The sequence below is a fragment of the Pseudorasbora parva genome, chromosome 7 (genome assembly GCF_024679245.1).
Source record: "Pseudorasbora parva isolate DD20220531a chromosome 7, ASM2467924v1, whole genome shotgun sequence".
In the NCBI taxonomy this organism is placed as follows: Eukaryota; Metazoa; Chordata; class Actinopteri; order Cypriniformes; family Gobionidae; genus Pseudorasbora; species Pseudorasbora parva.
Window position 1 is genome coordinate 11,745,969 of NC_090178.1, and position 26,770 is coordinate 11,772,738.

The window sequence follows — 26,770 nt, forward strand, 5'->3', positions numbered from 1 at the left end:
TTAATTACATTGCAGTCAATGGAGGGGTCAGGGAGCTCTCGGATTTCATCAATAATATGTTCATTTGTGTTCAGAAGATGAACGAAGGTCTTAAGAGTTGGGAATGACATGAGGGTGAGTAAATAATGACTTGGTGAACTAACCCTTTAATAGTTAGACATAACTATTAAAGTTATGTCTAACTATTAAAGTTATGTCTAACTAGTGTGTATAACCATTCTCAAAGACATAATAAGAATATAATTTAAATGAGCTACCATTTTATTGCATGTCAGGTCTGTTAATGTGGTGACCCCTTAAATGTCATGGTCACTTTAGTGGTCACTTTACATATAAGTTACACAGCCCTTTCCTCTCTAACTGGGCAATACTTGGTCAAAACAATCTGCATAGTATTTCTGTAGTAGTATTTCAAGTCGGGTTATGCGAGACTAACTAATTATATTCTTTCTTATATCTGATTTAAATAACAGGATAAGCCTGCCATGTTCTTTGTGAAGGGCGCCTATGAGCAGATCATCCGCTTCTGTACTTCCTACAACAGTAAAGATGTCGCTCTGCCAATGACTCATCAGCAGAGAGAACTCTATCAGCAGCAGAAGAGCTACATGGGCACTGCGGGTCTCAGAGGTACAGCACTTGTTACACTAGTACCGTTTGAAAGTTTGTGGTCAGTAAGAGTTTTTTTTTTTTTTTTAAGAAATGTTTACATTATTCTTCAAGGGTGCATTGAAATAAATCAAAGGTGACAGTAAAGACTTAAATTGATAAAAGAATACTTTTGAAATTTCTGTTCATCAAAAGATCTTAAATGTATTATGGTTTCAACAAATTATTAAGCAGCTTTTTGTACAAACAATAGACAATAGTGCTTGTGTTTTCATAACATGTCTGTTTATTATTTTATATTTTACTCATATGTATCCTATTAAAATAAGTGTCATACATAATGTTCCAATGGGATGCATCTCCATCCCTGGATTTCAATTTTTTTTCCTATTGTTTTTAATATTATGCATTTTATGCCACCTTACTGTATTATTATTATTATTATTAGTATTATTATTATTATTATTTTTATTAGCTGACTAGCTATTAGCTTATTCAGTGGTTGGGGTTGCATTATGGGTTGACATTGCTAGTCCTCCTCCATGACTAGCAATGCCACTTAAGGGTAATCAATTTCGGAGAAGATAGCAATAGCAAGCTGAAGCTAGCTTTGAAAGCATAAGATCCCACCCTCTCTTCACAGCATCTCCAAATACACGCCTCTTCCAAAACAAATGAACGTGCAAAGTCAGAGCAGAGTCTGCAAAGCATTACAAGAGACAAAAGGTGTTAAATTACCTCATGTCTCAAAACACATAACATTACAATAATAATGAAGGGAAACAACTTAGCACTCTGACTTGTACCACATGACTGCGGAAGATTACTTTCTGCATTGATAGTATTGCAAACGCAAAATTTCATGTCCGAACACCCGGACAGCTCCAGATAGAATGCTACGAGTTGCCATCTCTTATTTATGGTTATGACAATACGTAGAGAAAGTATACGTTTGTTGTTTTGGTTCAGGAGGAACTTTAAAATGTGCCTGCTGTTTGTGGAGCTCAGTGACTATGTGTCTACAACTTTGCGTAGCCTCATGATGTCAGTGTGAGAAGGGTGCGTGGAGGTATGAAAATACATAGGTTGACAGACAAGTAGAACATCCTCAGACTTCCACAGAAGATATATGTAAAGTTTTTTAATATTTAGACCACTTTTATTATTAATTGCTATCAGGATGTGAAGAGGGTTTCAACCAGAATAACAAAAAGTGTTTATGAAAAGCATTGCCTAGCCTACCTTTAAGTGTTACCTCTGTCAGCACTTAAGAATTTGGGTTAAACTTAGCTGTAAGGTACTTCTAGCTGTTTTATGTAAAGCTCTGTTGTCCTGATTTTACAAATTGACTTTTCAGAACCGCAGATCATTTGGTTTCCCAAACTGTGGCTTAAAGGGTTAGTTCACCCAAAAATTTAAATTCTCTCATTAATTACTTAACCTAATGTCGTTTGACACCCGTAAAACCTCCGTTCATCTTCGGAAGACAAGATTCATAACCGTTCGAATTCGGCCCATCACTATACAAGTTATTTTGTTTTTTTGCGCACAAAAACTATTCTCGTTGATTCATAAAACTATTGTAGAATCACTGTATTGAGATGGGCTTTGCAATTCGTCTTTAGTGCGTTTTATGGGTCTTGAGAGAGAAAATGACATTGGTGTCAATAAAGGCCTGTCTGAGCCATCGGATTTCAACAAAAATATCTTCATTTGTGTTCCGAAGATGAATAAAGGTCTTACGGGTGTCGAACGACAATAGGGTAAGTAATTGATGAGAGAATTTTCATTTTTGGGCGAACTAACCCTTTAATGTCAAACAGCTTTCCTGCCATGATCAAATCACACATAACTTTGAAACGACACACAAATGTTATTTGTGTCAGCTGGTGCCTCCTTAGTTGCACCCTGGCAAAGCTTTCCCAGCTTACAGCTGGCCCGCATGTCATTTGGCTTGTTTTGATAAGATTAAGTTGTCTCCGAGGACACTAAAGAAGTGCTTTCGCATATTGACATTCCTCTCTATTAGCTTCCTTTAATTAACGATATTTCATGGAGGACACAGTAATAATATTGAGATCAAGAAGGTTTTGGCAGCAGCTGATGCTCTTCATCTGTCCTCTGGCAGTGCTGGCATTTGCTTCTGGATCCGAGATGGGCGCTCTTACCTTCCTGGGACTGGTGGGCATAATCGACCCTCCCAGAGCTGGAGTGAAAGAGGCTGTGGTGACACTCATCAGTTCTGGAGTGGCGGTAAAGATGGTCACAGGGGATTCTCAAGAGACTGCAGTGTCGATTGGTATGACATTCAACCATCTTACCATTCCTTTTCCTTCCCAGTAGTGTGTCTCTCCTTCAACAATTATAACAACAAAATATAGCTTACAAATTAGATATTTTTTCAGCATTTTTTCACACACACACACACACACACACACACACACACACACACACACACACACACACACACACACACACACACACACACACAGTGTTTCCAGTGTTTATGAGGACTTTCCATAGGCGTAATGAATTTCATACTGTACAAACCGTATTTTCTATCACCCTACACTGCCCCTGCCTCTAAACCTACCCATCACAGGAAACATTCTGCAGTTTTACTTTCTCAAAATAAACTCCTTCTGTGTGATTTATAATATGTTTTCCTCATGGGGACCTAAAAATGTCCCCACAAGGACAAGGATTTCAGATATTGCCATCTTTGTCCCCATAACATAGGGATAACCAGCCCACACACACACACACACACACACAGTTGGTTATGAGTGTACTTGGAATGTTTAATGTCAAAACTACGTTGTTTTTTTACGTTGTTTTGCTGTAAATTAACATAAGGAAAACAATTTTTACAGACATGAATAAAACATTCATATATTATTAGTATAAACTTATTTTTGAGTAATAAAAAAACAATTTTTGAGTAATAATAATAAGCAAAAAAAAGTTGTTGAATCTGAGTTTTGCATCAATTTATGGAAGAAGTAATTAATGGAGATTTTGTACTTGCCAACTCTATTGCCATTGTTTTCTACTCAATTTTGAATCGACTGTGCCTTATATATATATATATATATATATATATATATATATATATATATATATATATATATATATATATATATATATATATATATATATATATATATATATATATATATATATATATATATATATTTACTTTTTAGTTCTGACAATAAACATTCTGAATATGCTTATTTTTAAATAAATATATGCACAATATGTATGTTTTTTGTTATAAATGCATACATGCACGTATATTCTCATACTCATGAGTAGCAAGACTTAATGGCCAAGTAGGTAGCATCATCTTATACAATGGCTTTGCTGATGCTGCAAAATTAATTATATATCATTAATATATTCAATATGACACTCTTCTTGCATACATTTATTCTATTTCCTTTCTCCACAACAGCAAGTCGACTGGGTCTCTATACCAAAGGTTCTCAATCTCTGTCTGGAGATGAAGTCGACCAGATGGACATCCAGCATCTCTCTCAGATAGTGTCCAGGGTATGAACATGCCTTTATACACTCTAAGCTTCTTCTCAGCACTACGATCCAAAAGAGACACAGCTGAGTTTTGGACAGGTTTCAATCCAAAAGTGTTGAACAGTCTAAAACAGTGTACATTAGCCAAGCAGTTACAAGAATAATGGCCAGTTCACATAATGGCCTTTTCCATTCCACTGAGCTACTTTTCTATTGTTTTTCAATGTAAACACATGCTAGACCGATGTCTTTAACTATTGTGCAATGCCTTGTTGTGTGTCATGTCTTGTCTTTTGCAGCATGTGGTGCTCAAGTTAAACGCTTCTAAAAGTTTTCTTAACACTTTTTCCCCCTGTTCCACTGACATGCTGTCTCATGTTATTAACATTGTGTGAAGCGACCCTAAGATGTTCCATGAAATTAATTTGGAACCTGTCTCCACAGATAGCGGTATTCTACAGAGCCAGCCCTAGACACAAGTTAAAGATAGTTAAGGTGAGTGCACCAAACAGATTGTTTGTAATTGCACTCCGCATATGGCCATATGTTTTTTTAGCATGTTCTTTCTGGCTTCAGTCCTTACAGAACATTGGTGCAGTTGTCGCTATGACGGGAGACGGTGTTAATGACGCGGTGGCACTGAAGGCCGCAGATATCGGTGTGGCAATGGGTCAGACGGGCACTGATGTCTGCAAAGAGGCAGCAGACATGATCCTGGTAGACGACGACTTTCAAACTATCTTGTGAGCACACCGTTTCTTTTTCTTTTCTTTTTTTGGCTTTATCAGACTGTTGATGTGACATCTGATATGTTTACACACAAGCCTTTGTTTCTCACTCTAGGTCTGCTATTGAAGAAGGGAAAGGGATTTATAACAACATTAAGAACTTTGTGCGCTTTCAGCTAAGCACGTGAGTTGGCATACAATCGTATCAGAAATTGAAATGTGTTTTTTTAGTTGAATGTGGTGTATGAGAATTGTACTGTTTTTAGTTGCGCTGAAGATTTAGTCTAAATATTTAGAGAGTTTTTTCTGGGGATCTAGTGTCCTCTTTTTTTTAAATAGCATTCAGAATTAAAACAACCCTAAAGATCTAAGGGATTTTAAAATATTGTTTGGTGCACCCTATTGTTTTAATAAGTCTCTTCTGCTCACCAAGGTTGCTTTATTTGATCAAAAATACAAATTTATTGTGACGTATTCCTGTTATGGAAAAGTTGAATTTTCTGCAGTCTTCAGTGTTACATGATCCTTCAGAAATCATTCTAATATGATGATTTGGTGCTCAAGAAACCTTTCTTATTATTAGTAATGTTGGCGTTTCAACATTAATAATAAGAGGTTTCTTGAGCACCAAAGGTTTCTTGTGCTGCATGTAAAATTATAGAAATAGAACGTTTAAAAGACGAATTTATTTGAAATAGAAATATTTTGTATATTTTTTATGTGTGATTATATAAACATTTAAATGTGTATATTATATATTATCTATTCTTTATTATTTTTTATTATTTTACTTTTGCTTAAAAAAAATATATTTTTTACTGTGTATATATACTGTATTTATATATAATATTTGAGAAGGTTATTAGCCAGGTTATGAAAAATGATCAAATAATCTCTGAATCTTTGTGCTCACTTTCTTTAGGAGCATTGCTGCCCTTACCCTCATCTCCCTGGCAACACTTATGAACTTCCCCAACCCTCTGAATGCCATGCAAATCCTCTGGATCAACATCATTATGGACGGGCCGCCAGCTCAGAGGTATTAAATTGATTACAAACAGATTTATCGCCGCCATCGGTCAGGGCAACAATTTTTAGTGCAAGAACATCGAACATTGCATGTCAGAATAAGAGAGAACTAATTCTTCTTCTAGTTTGGGAGTGGAGCCTGTTGATCGGGACGTGATCAGGAAACCCCCGCGGAATGTCCGAGACAGCATCATTACACGGAGTCTGATTGTGAAAATTTTAGTGTCATCATTCATCATCGTTTGCGGCACGCTGTTTGTGTTCTGGAGGGAGGTAGGCTATGTTCATCTGATGAAGGTTTTGCTGAATATCATTTGTGTTCTGCTTTGCTTTCTATTTGTGTTCCATTTCTATTCAAAACAGGGCATTTGTTAAATGACTAAACGATTTGTTAACATTGTGCCTTGTGTTGGTTAGAGGCTTAATGCAATGCTGTTTATATATTACCTTTGTGGTGTGTTTTTGCTTTTCTACTTGAGAATAAATATAGAGCCTTGGAACATGAGTGCCATTATTTTTCCTAGCCACTAATTGGTTAGAAACGCTTTAAACAGAGCTGTAAAATTATTAAGTGTTGTTTTTCTCTGGGCACAGCAGCATCGAAACGGTTTTGGAAAATATAATATGTAATAAGTACATTAAATCTGATTTAATGAAGGTCTTCTGAAAGCTACAGGAACAATATTAAAAGATTTTCAAAGGAACCACAAAGCGTGTTTACCCACTACTTCCCTTCAGTCTAATAAATAGTGTATTTTTCTAGCTGCGGGACAACGAGATCACCCCACGGGACACCACCATGACGTTTACCTGTTTTGTGTTCTTCGATATGTTCAACGCTCTCAGTTCCCGATCGCAGGTATAAGCAACATCAAACATTTCTGGCTTACTTTCTCATGGAATTTATTAAGAAGCAGAATCTTAAACACTGCCACCTGCTGTAGGGATTATGAGTAATGTTGTTTAAAAAGCTGCTGTCTTTGAGGTCTTTTTATTTTATGCCAGTGAATCATCAGGGGTCTCTCTTCACTGTTTTTGTCATCCTGCAGACACGGATGGTGCACGAGATGGGCTTATGCAGTAACAGGATGTTCTGCTATGCTGTGCTGGGCTCCATCATGGGCCAACTTCTAGTCATATACTTTCCTCCACTACAGAAGGTCTTTCAAACGGAGAGCCTCAGCATTTTAGGTATGAAAAAACAAAACATACAGGAAACCACCGTTTTCATATCACAGAGTGTGTGTCCAAAAAAAATGTAAAATGCAGACGAAATAGTTTCTGTGCTATTTCTATTTCTCTAATAAATAAGTAAACATTGACACATTGATCACACAAACTCTTTGTAAAACAGTCAGATGTTCTTGCTGCCGTTGAATTTCTGCTCATTGGAACATTCTCAAATCATCCTAGAGCTTTTTGTTCTTTTAGTATTGTTTATAAACTATTACTGTATTTTTTAGTATTTTGAATAAACTTTTATTTTTATATTTTTGTTAATTTCTATTTATCTTTATTTTTTTTATTTCAGTTTTTAAAAATTGTAGTGCCTTAATTTAAATGTAATTTATTAGCCAGGGCAACAATTATAATTAAGTTATTAATAATTGACGATGCGCTGTTGAATTATTAGAACAATAATAATGCACATTATTTTTCGAATAATTCATCGGCCTGTCGTCAATTATTCTGCTTATACTATGGCTACCACACCTCAAGACATTGATCCGATGATATATTTAAAGGGATTCGTCTGTTTTTTGTACTTAAATCGCTATTGTGAGAAGAACAATTTCTTCCGCATCTCATCCAACGGCTCTTGCTGGTTCTGTGACGTCACTTTAAAGCAGGTAACAGAGGTTTGAGCCGTTGATAGCAATCTACTGCAGTTAATTAATGAAGGGGAGAGAGAGAGAGAGAGAGAGAGAGAGAGTATAATTATAATGAATTATGTATTATATATTATATTCATTATTATAATATATTTTTAAATGTAAATATTTTATTTAATTTCATTTTAATTAATAAGTTTAAATAGTTATGGTTTTAGTTAACTTTGGGATTTTTGAAGGCTACTATCATTAAAGCAAATCATTCAATTCCAAAACAAGAAAATTAGCCTGAGAGTGCAATTCCAAAAATGCAGCAATAGAATTGTCAAGATCATCACGTCTAATCTACTGACGACATAATGAAAAACCAACACAATCTACCAAGAGCAGAACAAATTAGTGTATAAGACATTTTTTTAATAATGCCGCAAATACCAGTAAATTGACGAGCACAAACCTTAGTGTAAATCACATTGCATGATTCATGGAAATACTCTCATTCCATAAATTTGCATCTGAATGGGAAACTCGTACAAATGCATATGGAATAAGGTCAGCCGCAAAAATAACCATGCCCACGGCTTTACAGCGCACATTTTTCACTGCATGTCTTTAGTAAATCCTAACTGTAGTTTAATGCCAATCGAGGCTTTGTGCTGGTGCAAGCTGTTAGTAAATCTGGCCCCAAATATAAATTCTGAAATAGTTAATTTTCATATTTTACATCTGCTAATAAAATAATCAAATTCTTAATTCTCAGAAAAATAATTTATCAGCATACTACATACTCATTTTGAGCAAAACATTGTTTCTGTGTGTATTTCATAGTTTGAGCACCTGCACTTATTGTGTTTAGGATATGTGTGCTTCACTGATATATTCACCGTCCTCTCCCTGCAGATCTGCTGTTCCTGCTGGGCCTCACATCCTCCGTCTGTGTGGTATCGGAAGTTATAAAGAAATTAGAGCGACTCAGAGGTGGAGAAAAAATGACAGACACTGAGGATTTCCATGATGTATGACACACACACACTGTGACTGATGCAGGTGGTGGGTGGGGCTGGGGCGTGCGGTTGAGATTGCCGCTTGGGCCAGTCTCATACCTTACAAAACAATCCAGAGTGATCATTCGTGTCCGACCTGTATGTACAGTTCCTTTTTGAGCTGACTGTGGAGCAGTGAACTGGTCCTGGCTGAATTGTCGCCTCTGACGTGTGCCCTTGCCCGTGGAGATGCTTTGGTGTGCTGCTTTATGACTGTACTACTTCCCATAGCATCTGGGTGAACTTTATTTATGAGATACTGTATCTGTCCATACAGTGGCGGTTTTGATTTCATGATTTAAGGGATGTATTATGCTTTTTCTATATTATTATTATTATTATTATTAATTATTATTAGTTTTTGTGTTAATTTTTTTTTTTTAAACATTTCTGGTTAGAGGTTTGTGGAACAATATGGATAATGCCTTTCTGCATTCCAGATTATCACATTTATTTTTGCATTGGAAAAAAAGCTTTTGTCCTCTTAAATCATGAGCGTTCCAGTGTTTGGTGGAACGGACCACTTAAAATCTCATGTTTTGGGTCACAGTGAGACTTAATACGTACGTGATGTGTTAAACCATCACATCATTTGCTTACAAGATTTTTCACATTTTACATTTATATTTGAACTCCATGCAACAGGCCCTGTTTTGAGTCTGTTGAAGATGCAGGATCCCACAATATGATGGCATTACGAGATTACAGGGTCCCCTACTTTTGATGACCTTCAAGGTACATGCACTATTAGTTCTATGCCCTTATATTAGACTGATAGTTAATACAACTGGCTTGTACAATTACTTATCAGTTACTCTGTATTTACATAATTTCAGTACTATATTATTACTTTCCTTATGTTAATACACTGGTATCAGGGCCATCTGAAATTTGCCTTTTTCACCTTACTTTGGCTCTTATCTATAGTGTTATTTATTTTCTCACCAGCTTCGTGCTTGGTTAGGTGAATGCGTAGTACTTTAAGGTTTAATGATGTAGTTGGTTAAATGGATGCTCATGTTGGGTGTACAGAAATGTTCGACTAAAGTTTGACTGATACCAACCCCCTCCCCCGTAAAAACCTCAGTGCAGCCCACCAACATTGACTTACTCCTATCTGCCAACACTGTATCTTGTTACTGTGGTACAGGTAAAGATGATACACACTCAAGTTTTTTCAGTATGTGATCATTGACCTCTGTATTGCAGATTTATGGCCACATTGTGCAATTTATTTTCTGCCCGTTCGGTTTTCTAGCATCGCTCTTGCTTTGAAAACGAGCAATGTAATACACTGAAATTAAACAGTATAAACAATTTTAAATGAAGGGTGATCGGTAAGAAGGTTTTTTTTGCGATTGTATTTATTTTATTGTGGTTTGCACAGCTGAAACCAGTTATCTGTTGTGGTCATTTCAGAACACAATTGTACAATACAATTTTTTACAAATTAAAAAAATTCTGTATCTGAAGTTGATCACTGACTAATCTGATTATTTAACTATACCTTTTGTAAAAGAATGAAATACACGCACTACATAAATGATTTAAAATCCATTTTTATTTGTCACTTTTCACAATTGTTTCAAAACCAGAAATCAGAAATTCATGATTTTAGTGTTTATAGTACGGTACTTTAATGCCCAATTGTCCACGTGTTGCAGTCTAGAGCTGGACAATAAGATAGTTTACATATGATATAGACAATCAAGCAGTTGAGATTTACTGTATTGTATTATATAGTTTTATGTGAGTGTACTGGATGTACGTGGATATTGCTGAATATACTTCAAGTAGTTTTAAGTTAATACATTGTGGTTGTGTAGAAATCTGTAAAGTTATTGACACAATATTAAACTGGAAAAATAATGTAATAATTAAAAAGTTTCATGCTTGTAAATATGTTCCTTAAAATATTCTGGTAAATAGAAGGAATTTGCAATATAACACAATTGATATTACAAAACCCAAGACCTTCTTGATACCAATGTCCAGCAGCTAAGTACAAATACCTTATAATCAAGTAATTATAATTTAAATCTGGCAAAGTCATGCAGAAAATAATACAGGATAGCAAAAACATGATTGTGCACAACGTGATCCTGATATATCATACATGCTATCATTTTAACATTCATTCTGGTCCGATGCCTTGCACTATTTCCATTGTAAGTGCATTACAAACTAATGCTTTTTTGTCCTTAAGGTCTACTCGAAGCATCTCCTCTCAAATTTCTTGGAGGGATTGTCGGCATTCCGAGCTTTAGCCTTGTGTCTGGTACGGACGGTGTAGGAACATTCAGACATTATCCTCTGACCCTTGCCCTTACTCGTCTTCTCAGTGAAATCATCATCTTCGTAGTCATCAATATCCTCATGCATCAGATGTTCAAAGCAGCTGCTCAGATCATCTATAGGCTGAGTCTGGCCTTTGTAGGCACTCTGTGTTTTCCTAGCACCACTGTTCTCGAGCCCAGTTTTCATTTTCTTCATGAAGTCTTCACCCACTAAGCTCACAATTGCATCTTTCAGCTGTTTGAAGAACTGCTCTGCGCTTGAGCCCCTCATCAGCAGAGATTCCAGAGTGATGCCTCTCCTGAGCTCTCCAACAACCTGGTGCACCAGTGTTCCACGGTACAACCTAAACACAACATGAGAACACATTTAGCATTCATGTGCAACAAGACTAGTGATTTAAGATGTACATAATCATAATATACATATCTATGTGACTGTGTTATATTATAAGTTATATTTTGGGTCTTGTCATCGTAGAGATTAGAAGGGAAGATTGAGGAAGATTGGGGGGGTCTGTCTTAGCCCCTCCTTGGAAATCCCTGTGCCCCCATCCAGACAGGGGAAGACGGCTTGATAATAGCGTGTCATTTTCTCACTTAAACCACTGCTGCTTCTGTTACTGATTGCTTTTAGAGGGAAAAGCTGCCCAACACTGCTATTATTGGTAACAAAAAAAGTTGGTTCCAGTGTAGGGCTGTGCAATATATCGGAATTATCGAAATATTGCAAATGTACATATCGCAATATCGCAACGGCACGCAATATCTGAATGATTTTAATAGGCTACTTTAACATTGTGAAAAGTGTGTGTTTTAGGTTGCGCATATAGCACAGAATAGACTGGGCACATGACTACAGTTACTTATGTGACTTGCTTGACATTAAAAAGAGTTATTATACGTAATAACTTGTGAAAAACAACTTCATGCGAGTCTTGCGGTGTTTGCTGTCTGACACACACACCGAAACGTGCACAAAATCGTCCTCTCTGAAAGCATTTGATCCCTTCAGTTCTGTTTCGTGTCTTTTTACACACTCGAACTACCAAATACACACACTAATTTTAAGTTGTAGTGATGCTTGCTTTTCCCTGAAAGAATGTGAAACACAAATGGTATCATTCTCAGTTTTTTAAAATATTTTTTTAAATGTAATTTAAATAGATTTTACACACACATAGCAATACCGTATCGCATATCTAATATCGCATTATTTAACAAGGTATTGCATATCGCATTTTTCTTCAATATTGCACAGCCCTAATCCAGTGGGTATCTGCATTTGCGCACGCCAAATTAATACATTTCCAAGGCGTTTTCATTTTGGTGAATAATGTAGCCAATCACAGACATGTTTGTTAATTTCTTGAACGCAATGCAAATCACAGATGTTAAGGTTAAAATCCTCTCTTAACAAAGTGTACACATTATGTAAATAAGAGATTAATTCTGTAGTCATCTTCACTGATTTATACAATGGAACTTTGAGAGATCGTGTTTATTTAATTTATTAGTTAATTTTAGTGATTATAATGGGAGCGCTCTTTGCACGTTGGCAATATAAAACAAATAACTATTAGGCCTGTCAGGGCTTGACATTAACTTTTTTGCTCACCAGACACTGTGGTTTGTGGTTGTCCAAAGTTACTAGCCACTCAGCATTTTCACTGGCCGAAATTTTTGCTGTTGGGGAAAGTTGTTGTTGGCCAACAACAAATTTCCAATCAACACTATACAAACCCAAATCAAGTCTACATGAAATGTATAACATGACAGTCATCAAATACACCTATTTAGCTATGTGAAGCACTAACAGTTGCTTGTCTGAAAGGAAAAAAACTTTTTTTTTTTGGTGTAAATATAATTTATTCTCAGTGTTTCTATGAGATATGACATTAAAATCTAGCATATTTTGTGTATCAATCCATACACTAGCCTAGTGAAATACATTTGCATATTTTCATGTGATTTGACAGTCTCTAAAAGGTGTACATCATATATGACACCTAGATGAACACTTCAAATGCTATTGTAGTTAGAAATGTGTATATCAGTGTTGTATATTACTTTATAGACGGTTCCTAAATTTGCGAATGTTTAATGTCAAGCCAACTTTGTGCCAGATGCACTATGGTTCTGCTGTGATCTTTGTTTGAAACTATAGTCGCTGCTGAAATAGAACAAAAACAGTCAATCACTGTATAATGAGGAATGAATCCTAGTCCTATGTACACCGCACATACATCTCTGCTTTGATGTTTATGATGAGAGTGCATATTTCAGTGACCGCGTGTGATTGGTTATAATGCGCATCAGGATTATTACAGATGTCTTTTGAGAAGACTACACTAAAGTTCAATTGTTGGCTGGAAATGGTTCCTGGCTGGCTAGATGTCAATATCCATGGATCACTGGATCTTTGGTAAGTTGTAAGGAACACTATATCGAGTTGAACCTTCGGTTAAACTGATAACTGTTTGTTTTACTCTAGTTTTCCCTATTAACTCCATTCACGCAGCAGCTCTTCTGGATTATGGGTAATAAGAATGTTGTACCGTGCACACTCTGGTTCAGATAGTGGTTCCGATAGTAAACGATTGAGATCGAGACTCCACTTCAGGCACGACTGCCACTGGCTGTATAGATGAGCTGCTTCATCCTCCAAATAGAACCTTCTTCGACCAGTGTGTAGTTTAAGTTTCAATGGCATATCTAAAAAAAAATTAACATTTATGGATGCTTAACACACATTTCGAAAAACCTCAGCAATGTTTCACCATTTTGCTCAGCCCATATAGTTAATCATGTGCCAGAGGTTGCTTTATTACTTTATTTCATGCTTTAAAACTTCTGCTAACAAGATGATTATGATGTATGATAAATGTCAATACCTTTTTCTGTTTTAGGTGTACTGCTGAACTTTCCATAGACCATTCCCACTAGCAGCCCCCAAAGATGCACTTGGCACGGCTGAGGTTGTGCGTTTACAAGCCAGTAACGTGTCACAAGCATTTGCAGCTGTAGAACACTTGGGATCCCTTTTAACATTGTGGATGACACACCCAAAGTTTCAAGAAACACCTGAAGTCGCACGGCATATGGTTCCTAGAATCATTAGAAAGACACACACTGTAAAACATTTTTTTCATCAGTTTCATTTCACTTCAAAACAATGCTAAGACATCTTCATTACCTTCCATAATGTTTCCAGTTTAAGTTCTTCCATCACCCTGGTCTGTATGGCTTCAACCTTTTGAATGTGCAGGGTTAATTGTTGTCTGGTGTATTCCTCTACATAGCGCTTGCTTGTGCCAGTGAATATTTTAACGGCTAATTCTTGTTTATCAACCGGCTGTTCTCCCAACAACAGTAACCCGTAAATCACCTGGCGTATGGGACGAGAGGTTTCACTGCTACAAGGGAGTTGGAAATTTTCAACCTGGGGATTGAAGGAAACCCTTTTGTGTAACAGTGTGTCGATAATGGAGGAGCTCATCTTCGCCTCAAGTAGAGGCCTCAAGATCCATCTAGGTAGAACTTGCAGAGGACCTGTCAAAGCTATCTGTGGAATCACTTTCGAGTGGAAGAACGGGGCAAGAGAGCCAGGGATGAGCTTGTACTCTTTGATTCCCTTCAAAAACGCTTCTTGGACGATGGCTTTTTCTTTGTTGTCTGTAAATCTCAGCAAAGCACTTACAGCTTCTTCTGGCTTTAGAAACTGGGATAACCAATTAAGCAACCCATCAATACGAGCATTTTCCCTGCCATTTATCGAGTACTCCTCCCAATCCAGGTACTTGATATTTTCCAACTTCACATAATCGTTGCCTAAGATGGAAGCGAAGACTGGGAGAAGGTCGGCGTTCATTTTGAAAGATGCGCAGAAATGTTGCACTGTGAAGTGTTTGACATGGATGAATTTTTGGTTTGTCCGTTTGTCCAGTCTCACATTTTTCCACTGGAAATGTGTGAGTGGCAGGACTCCCTTTGCGAGGTTGAATATATAAAAGTCACTGTCATTGGACAAAACTGGACAATCCCACTCTTTAGCCAAGGCAGCAATTTCCCAATCAGCCTCTTCAAGACACTGAACCATTGGTACCTTGAGCTTACGAAGGAGCTGTCTGAACACATTTTTAACAAGCGTAGGAAGGACTGATGCTTTCTTGCCCATAGACAGAGCATAGGCCTCTTTTATTTTCTGCTGTTTCCGTTTCACGAGAGTGTCAAATTTTTTGTTGGTGTGGTCATCCCCACCGTCAAGTACAACATAAGGTTTAATGTCACAGGCTGCGAGGTTGTCAAAGAACTGTATGATCACCTCCTCAAAAGCATCATAGTCTCCTCCATGCATCTGATCCAATTTGGAGTCAAAGTACAGTGAAAAGTATAAGTTACTTCCATCAATAATTAGGCTAGAGTCTCTAAAAGCACAAATCCTTAAATAATTTATGTCACTGTTTTCAATGTAGCTCTTCAGTCCTTGGACTCCCATGTTGATAAATGGTTATCACCAACTTTCAGCAATATTTTGGTTTTTACTTGCTGTGAAAACATAATTTTCTAATTACTGAAACTGTAATTAGCAAATAAATGAATGATTATAGTTCATAGAATGTATAAAGGGTTGATTGGGGGGGGGGAAATAAGCAATTGAGATAACGGGAAAAGTAACAATAAACCTAAATTCACCCCTAATATCAACGTATGCATTAGGCCTATATAAAATGTTATTTCGTAATTTTAAGTCGTTTACAATTTAACCGTAGGAATAATGATAGGCTATGCAAAATTTTACACTTCACAGGAAAAGCGTTTTTCTTGATTTGGTCAAAATATAATCATACAATTTATAAGTATGCTATATAGCCTATGTTAAAGAAGAAATACCCTTAAATTAAACGGAACTTACCTAATGAGAGATGAATTACCTGTTGAGAGATGGATTTGTCGTGTGTGAGGTGTCTGTGCTCTATGTATCATATCCGAACTCTGTGGATCTTATTATATAAAGCAAACAGGAAAACGAAACTTATCCGTGTGACGTTAGGAATCATAAAGCGAAACTCGGCAGCGGCCCCATCATAACCACGAGACTGTCATACCTCTGAAGTGTAAACATAGGCTATCTATATATATAGCCTCCAATAAAATTCTACCAAACAAATCTGATAAGTCAATCGCTTTTGTAGCCTATCTACTACAAAACCAGTCGTGAGACTTTTTTTTTTTTTAGTGGGCCTACGTTTTTTATTTTATATAAATAGGCTAGCCTCTATCTGCATATAATGCCTTTCTTTCTAAATGGCTGTCTTTTTATATATCTGTCTGTCTTGTTGTTTATTGTCTTGAAATCAGAATGAATCTCTATGGCATGAATCACCAGGCTCAGGCTGTGTGTATTGAAGTTACATCATGGTCTAAGAGATATGACAGGCTGTAGCTTGTTTTGTTTTAGAGAGATGTGAAGTGACAAATTAATGCATTACTCTCCAAATTCTCTGAGGCTCAGGTAGAGCAGGCAGGTTTCATGATTTTCTTACATGGCATAAAACAACGTTAGCACATTTGGCTAAGTGGGAAAGTTAGTGAACTGTGACTTTGAACTGGGTCCAAAGCAATACTGTCTAAATGGCAAAAGAACATATCAAATAAACAGATTATGTGGCTGCAGTTCTCTGCGGTTATTATCCATGATGAAAGTGAAAATGGCTTTCTCATGTATAGCCTTGTATGTTTTTCTCTTCTTTTTTTTAGGTAATTTGAGGCAGTTTATGCAAAGCTTGTAAAAAGACCATGCATTTTGAATGTCAAATATGCTTTGCTATAAATGAAGCATGACAGATGCGATTTGGTTCAGTGAGAAGGCTGAGATAGGCTACACTGATCAGGTAAGATTATCTATATGTGAAGCTAGATGAGTTTAGGGGTGTATAATGTTCATAAGCCCAATGAAGAATGACACTGTGTCTTGTGGAATGTGTAGCCTACATGATTTGTTGTTGAGTAATTTTGTAATATATCATATAAATAAAACTTTTTAGAACATTTTGAAATTAGACTATAACTTTGAAGTAGAAATAGCGAAATGATTCTTTAGTATTACATTATATTACCCACTGAGAGAACAATAACTTTTATAATGAAGAATTTTGAAGTAGGATATTTATTAGTTCTTTCTCATTCTTGAAAGTAGTTTTCCATCTTCATGAATCTTAAAAAATGTTGCATAACTTAATAAAGGACAACAGTATTCCTTTTTTTATTTACATAAAAAAATATAATTGCATGATTTAAATGTTAAAATTGTTGTAATGTCTAGTTATTTGTCTGCTTAAAATGATCAGTGGCTCTTGTAGTGTTTTATGTGCTGAGTGTTGACATCTGTGTGAGTTAATGTGTTTTTTGTTCTCATGCGATGTTGAGTTGACTGCGCTTGGTGCATTTCGTTACAGTAACCACATCATTTGAAACAATGTGAAAGTTACAGTTGTCACAGTTATGGCATATTTAAAGTTGATTGTTTAAGTAGACTATACTAAATGCAGGGGGAAAAAATAAGAACACCTTATTATTTACACCGATGCAAAGAGTTATACACCGATCAGGCATAACATTATGACCACTGACAGGTGAAGTGAATAACACTGATTATCACGGCACCTGTTAGTGGGTGGATATATTGGGCAACAAGTGGACATTTTGTTCTCAAAGTTGATGTGTTAGAAGCATTGAAAATGGGCAAGTGTTTTCAGCGAGTTTGACAAGGGCCAAATTGTGATGGCTAGACCAGAGCATCTTCAAAACTGCAGCCTTTGTGGGGTGTTTCTGGTCTGCAGTGGTAAGTATCAATCAAAAGTGGTCCAAGGAAGGAACAGTGGTGAACCGGAGACTGGGTCATGGGCAGCCAAGGATCTTTCATGCACGTGGGGAGCGAAGTCCATGCCTCGACGGGTCAGGCTGTTTTGGAAGCAAAAGGAGGACTAACTCAATATTAGGAATGTGGTGTTATTCCTGATCGGTGTATATTCTGTGTATTGATTTACAAAGTTAAAAAGCAAGGTCATAATACAGAGACATATTCACATGGCTTTTTTCAGATCACTGACTAGAATCAGGACAGAAGACATGTTGACTGTTCTTCTGATCATGGCTATGCTTGGCCAAGGTAAGCAATGTGTCCTTAGTTCTTTCTCAATAGATCCGTTCTTCGTATGTTGCTGTTTTATTCTCTTGAAGCCTAATAAAAATGCATTTTCATTTGATATGTTCCTGATTAACTCTTGATTTGACAGGCCAGTCATGGAACAGTCTTGGGAAAGACTTCATCACAGCATTCCCAGAGAACATAGCCTTCTACTATCCAGTAAATTCAGTGAATGCTCTCAATATCACCACTTTTTATAATGACACTTTAGTGACAGTCTCCATCTTAAACGAATTTATATACAAGCAAATACTGCCAGCAGGAAAGCTAGTAACTGTGACCCTGCCACTGAGCATTGAGGAATACAATTTCGGTCAAACTCTTCAGGCTGTCAAAATTATCAGCACATACAACATTACGGTGCAGTCGATCAGTCAGCGAGGAGATAGTGTACAAACTAATGTCGTTCAGCCATGGGAAAATCTTGGTACGCTTTATTCCATCCCCTCGCTAAATTACAGCAAGATGATTAATACTTTGTATCAGTCGGAAAGAAATAGCACCAAGAGATACAGCTCCTTCAGACTGGTTATTATCAATGGAGCAGGTTTGAGTAATAATGTCGATATTGTAAAAATGGATATCATCAGTTCATACGTTCTTGCTCCGTATGCCGTTCTTCAGCTCCAAACCGACGGGACAGAAATTTCACTTCAATCTATTTATAAAGTAGCTGTGATGCTGACCCATCCGTGTGTAGAGATGGCCGAATGCAGATGCAACATGGTGGTGAACCAACTTTTTCCCGGCACTCAGTTGGATAGCAACTTTGTTGTACCCTCAGTACTGAACACAAGGAACGTTTGGCTACATCTGACGTCCTCAAAGAATATCATTGCCAGTGGTGTGGATCTACAATCAGGCGCTTTGGAAGCCTATTCTTCAAAACTCCTGTCTCTCCCATCTTTGCAGTTAAGAGCTCAGTACATCAGCACATCTGATCCTGCTTCCCTCAGACTTGTCGGGCCAGGCTTTATCATTGAACCGATCCCTCAATCCAGGTTCTCTGCGTGCTACCTAGTAGTGCCTGTCAGCTTGACAGGTGCCAAGGCCTTAGTGATAGCAGAAACAGAATACAGGGATAGTCTGTATATAGATGGTAAATTGCTTTCATCCTCAGAGTGGACATCCATCGGCAATTCAGCATACTCATCGGTATTAGTGCCTCTTGATGGCATGCACGTCATTTGGCATCCGTCCACAAAGATTGCCGTGTATGTCTTTGAGACAGGCAGAAGTGTGTATGGAGGCCCAGCTATAGCTTTAAGTGAAAAACCAGGTAAGAAACCGGTCTGTTTTTTAGGCTACACTTATTGTTCTTTTTTTATTGCACAGTCTATTCTTATAACGTCAACACAGAGTGTGAAATGCTTTAATGTTTAAAGAGAAAATTCATCCAAAAATGAAAATTGTCATTATTTACTTTCCCTCATGTCAAAAGTCCATATTTGTTCTTTTGGACTTCATTTACTTTCATTGTAAGGACAAAAACAGTGTGTCAGAATATATATTTTGTTGTGTTATTATAAAATGAATGGAAGCTTGTTTCCACGATAGAATAAAACATTTAAAAAGATAATAACGGCCTTTTATCCAACAATTGCGAGTAAAAATCTGGAATTGCAAGATATAAACTTTCCATTCTAAGACAAACGGTCAGTCTCATATTTTTCTCCTCAGAATTTATAAATCAATCAACTTTATTTATATAGCGCTTTTACAATCACGATTGTGTCAAACAGGATAATATTGCGACAAAATTAGATTTGGCTGTACAGTCGTACTGGAGAAAACAGTGATGTTATCAGCTTATTTTAATATATCATATAGCGACAATGTTGGCAGATCAGTATTATAGTTTATAGAATTAAATAAGACCTAAATCATACATTTTATTTGTGTAATAAGTTGAATAACTTTAATCATATTTTTTAGTGTCCCCAACTGAGCAAGCCAAGCCAAAGGCGACAAATCACAATTACGAGTTTCTGTCTCACTATTCTGAGAAATAAAATTCTGACTTTTTTTTTTCTTGCAATTGCGACTTTATATCACATTATTGTAAGATTAAAAAGTCAGAATTGTGAGATAAAAAGTCGCAATTGCCTTTATTTAAATTCTTTGGTGGAAATAAGCTTCCATAGAAAATAATTTAGGTTCAGAATGGAATTGAGGTGAATAAATCATGACAGAATTTTCATTTTTGGATGAACTGTCCCTTTAAGTAGTTTGAAATGGGGCTAGTTGTCACACAGACACTACTATTTCTAAATTTCAATTTTATATTTATTTATTTTACAAGACACATTCATTATTTTTTTCTCTATTGTGAAGGGGTTAAAAATATACAGTTACGTGAACACGTTGAACATAGCAAGGCACATTGAAAACATCCCATTATTAATACCAATAAAGGTTTTCAGCAAAATGTTTACAATTCATGAAACCACATAAATATGGCAAAATATTGAACTATTGTTTTTGTAATTAACAGAAATTGTAATTAATAAACTATAAAACACAATGTGACAAGGTGCCCAACCTGAAATGTATTAAAAACACTCTTGTCCTAACTGGGTTAAAGCTTTTGGATCAAATCTGCCATATAGTTAACACTTTCCTAAATGCATACGAGTGTGGTTTTGCTCCTCAAGAATTGTAGGAAAAATATGATGTTATTTAAATCTGGTGAGGTGAAATCACAGAAATGATACTCATTTTTGAACAAAGTATTTGAAACCGACTTACGAAACCACTAACGTGTTTGTGTCAATGGATTTTTGTCTTTAAAACTTATAGTTACTGAGTGTGACAAATATGCACTGCTTGTGTACTTGTGTTTGTGTGTATTTAGACCCTTTTGGCTGTGCGCTGATCCCTTCTGAGCTCAAAATCATCTCTACACCTCAAACCTGGCCTGAGTCCCATCAGAACTGTATGAACATAAGTGACGAGCTTTTCAGTCCGAGCAATAAAGAGGCTCAAATGGAGATGACCAAGATTCTGAATGGTGAAGGTTTAAATGAGAGGCTCTGGATCGGACTGCGCCGTGATCTGCTCACATTAGATTGGTATCGGCAGAAGGGTAAGGAAGTACACAATTTGACATACACGGAGTGGGGAGCCGAGGAGCCACGTGCTGCTGCAGAGGGCATGTGCGCTTCAGCCTTCCCAAATTCAAGAATGGATTTTCAATGGGGAAGCGTGTCCTGCTGTGCTCAGTTGAAGTCTATCTGCTACTCAAGTCCTCTTTACTTTCCTCTGTATTTCCCTATCTCAAATGAGATCTCAAATGAGAAAGCTACTAGTTCTAGTAGCAATGTTAAACAAAACTCAAATGCATAGTAAAAACTGTTCAGATCTTTAAGGGGGGAGAAACAGACATCTGAGGATAAGTTTGTCTTGAGCTGTTGTTTGTCCTGAGCCGTTAATCTCTCCAATGTTCTTTATTGATATTCTCCAGCTCCCGAAAATTCTTCCGTTTTGCAGCCTATTTTGCATATTTGAACCTTCTCCAGCAGTGACTGTATGATTTTAAAGGTGTCATGAACTGGCTTAAAAAAAAATACTGTTGTCTGAGGTCAACTAATGATGTCTGTGTGGTTTTTACATTCAGAAACATCATAACTAATAAGTAATAGGCTATTTTCTACACTGGTTTTGAGGTTGTCTCCTAAACGCTGAGTTATGGTGGGTGTGAAGCACTGGAGACTTGGAAGTAAACGCCCACAGCTAGGATTGGATTAGATTTGAATATTTAATGAGCTTCAGCTCCTCTGTCAGTTCACTTAAGAGGGAGACTCGGAGAGATTGAGGGAGAAGCGGGAACCAGAATGTTGCCGTAATCACAGGGCTCGTAAACGTCTTTATCAAACAAACATAATGATTTATTTCTCATCCACCTGCGATTGATTGGACTATTATTTTTATATTATACACAGCCCGCAAGAACGGACGGATATAAGCGCGAACCGTGCGCACACATATCCACGCACACACAAACGTTCGCGCGCACGCCGCCCTTGAGAGAGAGAGAGAGAGAGAGAGAGAGAGAGAGAGAGAGAGAGAGAGAGAATAGCAGAACAAGAACGGAATATAATGAGATTCATCTGCCTGCCGGGCTTTGCGAGCCCTGGCCCTATACGTGTCTAAGTCCAGCGTGTATTTATAATAAATACATGCTGATAAATGTATGAATACATAATAAAAAAATTACTCATTCTGTATAGGCTGTGTTCCGTCACGCCCTGACATCAGTATAAAGCACAGGACCGTTTGTTGGGCCTGGTGTCTATAAAAGCTTTTCTTTCACTAGCAAAGATGTTTTCAGCTCTGAAACTTACAGGATATTCTTATATTACTATGACCTTTTATATATCAAAAGCTTGAAAACAAAAAGTTGATTTCTCAATTCATCACCCCTTTAAGATCCATCTTTTCACACTGACAACAGTTGAGGGACTCAAAATAAAAATATTGAAGCAAAATAAGAAACCTTTCTCTCTTAAATTGTCATGATTCCTTCTGGAGCATCAGTGAATGTTTTCAACCTTTAATAGTTGGGTTTTTAGTCCCTTAATTGTCCTCATTGTGAAAAGATGGATCTCAAAATCATACAGTTACACACACACACTTCACATTTCTCCTGGAGCGCCTCAGTCCATCAGAGTTTAGTTCCAATCCTCATAAAACTGACCTGTAGGTGTGTTTGATTAGGGATGAAGCAAAACTCTGCAGGACTGTGGCTCTTCAGGACCGGAGTTCACCACCCATTCGGGACCTGGAGTATTTTTCTGAACAACATTGGGCAGTTTAACTCAGGACAAACAAGTCTTATTTAGGGCGGTCCTAAATTAAAAATAACATGCATTGTGTATGATCCCTCTTATTTTGTTAAAATTAACGATTCACATACTTTTTCTTACAACTTGAATTCACAAATACCTCCAGGGAGTTTGCATTCCCTTTATAACGATGAATATTGTATGAATTCACAATGTTCACACTGTTTAAATGAGCATGGATTTATAGTTATCAGCACTTTGTAATTCCAATTTAAAGATGTATACTTAATAAACAAATTCAAGTTACAAAGTTGGCATAAAACATTTGTGATAATCTTTTCTTCTCTATTGTATATCTGAGTGAAATGGCTCCTCTAATATGAAAACAATGTAGTTTGACTTGATTTTGTTTGCTATTGGCTGATCTCTGGTTCAGGTTGTCCCGCCCTGGGGAGGGGTATTTATTTTGTTTTGTAGAGGGTACATGAATTTGATGTTTGCTTGTATAAGCCATTTGTTATAAATACTGCAATGTTCCATATAAAAACAAAAATTTTACATTTTGATGTCATGGTGACAGCATAATTATGTTTATATAAATGTGTATATCATATTTGTGTTCATGTTGAGGATGTAGTGTTAGTATTAAAATAAACAAGCGTCAAACTTATAGTGCATGCATCATTTAGCCTTGAATGGCAGTGTGTGAGTGTTTGATGAGTGTGCTTTAAAAATATACAGCGTGTGCTATAAGATAAATAGCCATGTCAACAGCTCATTATGCAAACTATATGGAGACACTAAATGAGTTTTGAATGCAAAATATGCCTGTGTTGCTGGAAAAACACACAAATGAAGATTATTGTGCTCAGATAGTTGAAGACCTGTGGCCTTGAAGCATCAGGTAAGTCTTGTTGAAAATGCATGCAGATATTAATGTTGTACTAAATGTGCTTGCTTATTAACTTTCTGTCTGTATTGCAATCATAGTTTTATGAATTGCATTTGAAGTTTTAATGGGTTGTTTATAAATGTAATCCTTTATAACACTCAATAGTTTTTCATAATGTAACATCTACATTGCACGGTTTTATTCAGTAAAAGTTCAAGTCAAATATTTATCCAAATTTTATATATATATTCAATACAAGTCAAATATAAATATATTATGACTGCATGGTTACCTGAATTTTAACGTCAAATCAGGTAGAAATACTTCCTTAAAGTAACAGTCAGCTGCGCAGCTTTCCTTTCTAGTGCTCGTCTTTCTATTTGAACCACATAATGTACTTTATTTTACATTTCACATATCGATTAACTCTCATCATTATTATTCCTCTTCATTGTCAGATTTGTTCCATCTAAGCTGATGCACCAGTAGCTGCTCAAATCCACCCGAGAACCACGAAGTGACAGCGATGCTGTTTCCTCTTCTCTTCATGGCACTGCTTTGCCAAGGTAATTTATGTTCAAAGTTGATCTTTGGCAGGAATCACAAATGCTTATGTTTTTATCATTGGTCTTGATTACATTGTACTGTATGTTTAATGCAATATACCGCATGTAAAGGATAGAGTACACTCTTTAAAATAAAGATTGGCAGATTTTGTCAAAGCCAAAATGTTTTTTCTACACTCTTAGAACAAAAGGTTCTATCGGCTCTATTGGAACCCCTAAAAGGGTTTTTTCTTGTCATTATAGAATATTTTTTGTATACTCCAAAGAACCTTTTATGCTAAAAAGCTTCTTTAATGACAAGAAAGAACCCTTTTGCCACACTGTAAAAAAAATATTTAGAAGTTACCTGGTTGCCTTAAAATTGAGTTAATTGAAATTACAATTTTGAGTTAATACAATGAAAATTTTTTGAGATTCGACAACCTTTATTAAAAGATTATTAAAAGATTTTGTAAGCATATTGGGTAATTATGTGTGTGTTATTTCTGATGACGCAGTGAAACATGCCAAATTGTGCTATTTTCATGATTTATCACATTTTTATTTGGTTCAGATACAAAAATATTTTGAGTTTCTATTTATTAAACTAATTTCCTTCATTGTATCAACTCAAATTTTTAATTTCAATAAACTCAAAATTTTAAGGCAACCAGGTTACTTACTTTTTAGTTAAACCAACAAAAACCACCACAAATTTTTTACAGTGCACTTAAAAAGGGTTCTATATAGAACCTTTTAGGGGTTCCAAATACGTAGTGCCGATTGAACCTTGTAATGTTCAATATAGAACCTTTTAAGTGTGTATGGCATCACTACATAATATGGCATCCCCTTCTGCAACCTTTATTTTTAAGAGTATACTATCCTTTACATGCTGTATATTGCAGTAAAAATACATTACAATTAGTGTAATCAAGACCAAAAATGCAAGACTACAAAACCTGCATGCTTGCCTGATAATGGGGGACCATAATTCGAATGTGTTACCGATCTTTTCAATTAATAGTTCTTAAAAGAAACATTTTTATCTTGGTGTGAAGAACATAAAGAAACTTTTGTGCAGTGGAAAGGCTCTATGGATGTTAAAGGTTTTTAATCAATGCCAATATAGAACCTTTATTTACCTTGAGTGTGTAATTAAACGGCCATTAATTAGATAGCCAGATCAATATTTGCTATTAAACCATTTGACTGTACATTCTTCTTATAATATATACAGCTGCTTAACAAATAAGGAAAAAGAAATGGCCATGAAATATTGATATGAGTTGAAATGATTTTATTATGTGAGAAGTAAAAGAGCAGTGATAAGACGGATATGAAACTCAAAAATTGTTGGCAATCGTATAGGCTGAATTGTGGGAATGTTATATCAGTATATCTATAGTTTGTACAAAAACAATGACCTTAAACTGACGGTTTGACAGGGCTGTCGGTGGAGAGCAATGGGAAAGACTTCATCACGGCATTCCCAGAGAACATCGCCTACTACTATCCACGACCGTCTAACATGCTCCAAATTAATGCTTTCTACAATGGCACCGACGTCGCAGTCACCACCAAAGACGGAAACATATATAGAGGAACGCTACAATCTGGGCAGACTAAAGTTGTACATTTTCCGAAGTTCGAGCAATATCAGTTCACGCGCTCCTTTTATTCTGTCAGAGTCACTAGCAACAACTTGATCACTGTGCTTTGGATCAGTCAGCGAGGGGACAGCGTGCAATCTAATTACGTTCAACCTGTAAAGAATCTCGGAAAGCTATATTCAGTCCCCTTTCTCGATTACAATAAGATGATGGCGTCCTTGTATGGTAAGGCAGAACTGTTGGCATTGGAGAACTGGCGATGCATCATTATCAATGCTGAGACCATTATGAACAGCGTCACCGTCCAAACAGTTAGCGCGAATGTTGAAACTCCCTTTAACTTTAAGCTCAGCCCTTACGAACTTCTCCAGTTCCAAACCAATGGTTCAGAGATTAAAGTGTACTCTAGTAACACCGTGGCTGTGCTGTTGACCCACCCGTGTGTAAAAACTACCAGTTGTGATTGTAACATGGTGGTGAACCATGTTCTCCCCCAAAATCTGTGGGGTCAGAATTTTGTTGTGCCGTCGGTAAAGAACCTGAACTCAACTTGGTTGCAAGTGACATCCACATCGGAGGTCTTGCTCAAAGGTCAAAATATAGAAATTCTAGTCTCGAATTCTTCAAATCTAAATCCCTTCCCGTACCTAGAAATAA

The 26,770-nt window shown here is 36.6% G+C and overlaps 2 protein-coding genes across 2 annotated transcripts in view; one reads left to right on the plus strand and one right to left on the minus strand.

The window, feature by feature from the left end:
• The window catches only part of atp2c1 (ATPase secretory pathway Ca2+ transporting 1), a 42,454-nt gene extending 32,202 nt beyond the window's left edge, over positions 1-10,252 (plus strand). Inside the window, exons 17-27 of the mRNA XM_067448154.1 lie at positions 474-630; positions 2,738-2,908; positions 4,067-4,164; positions 4,588-4,638; positions 4,720-4,886; positions 4,987-5,055; positions 5,794-5,910; positions 6,026-6,173; positions 6,664-6,759; positions 6,950-7,091; positions 8,633-10,252. Coding sequence (XP_067304255.1) covers positions 474-630; positions 2,738-2,908; positions 4,067-4,164; positions 4,588-4,638; positions 4,720-4,886; positions 4,987-5,055; positions 5,794-5,910; positions 6,026-6,173; positions 6,664-6,759; positions 6,950-7,091; positions 8,633-8,754 — 1,338 coding nt within the window. The 3' untranslated portion in view covers positions 8,755-10,252. The remainder of the gene's footprint in view (positions 1-473; positions 631-2,737; positions 2,909-4,066; positions 4,165-4,587; positions 4,639-4,719; positions 4,887-4,986; positions 5,056-5,793; positions 5,911-6,025; positions 6,174-6,663; positions 6,760-6,949; positions 7,092-8,632) is intronic.
• A 149-nt stretch (positions 10,253-10,401) lies between these two features.
• aste1a (asteroid homolog 1a) lies at positions 10,402-16,046 on the minus strand. The gene is made up of 5 exons (XM_067448155.1): positions 15,985-16,046; positions 14,266-15,617; positions 13,964-14,177; positions 13,628-13,784; positions 10,402-11,416 (listed from the first exon to the last, which is right to left on the minus strand). The coding sequence occupies exons 2-5, from the start codon at positions 15,565-15,567 to the stop codon at positions 10,984-10,986; spliced, it is 2,106 nt and encodes a 701-aa protein (XP_067304256.1). The 5' UTR covers positions 15,568-15,617; positions 15,985-16,046; the 3' UTR covers positions 10,402-10,983.
• Between the last annotated feature and the right edge of the window lie 10,724 nt (positions 16,047-26,770).

Coding starts and splice junctions, on each gene's coding strand:
- aste1a (XM_067448155.1), bottom strand. CDS start 15,567: ATGGGAGTCCAAGGACTGAAGAGCTACATTGAAAACAGTGACATAAAT. Junction 13,785..13,963: donor TACACCTAAAACAGAAAAAG/GTATTGACATTT, acceptor ATTTTTTTTTAG/ATATGCCATTGAAACTTAAA. Junction 11,417..13,627: donor TCTGAACCAGAGTGTGCACG/GTACAACATTCT, acceptor TGTTGTGTTTAG/GTTGTACCGTGGAACACTGG.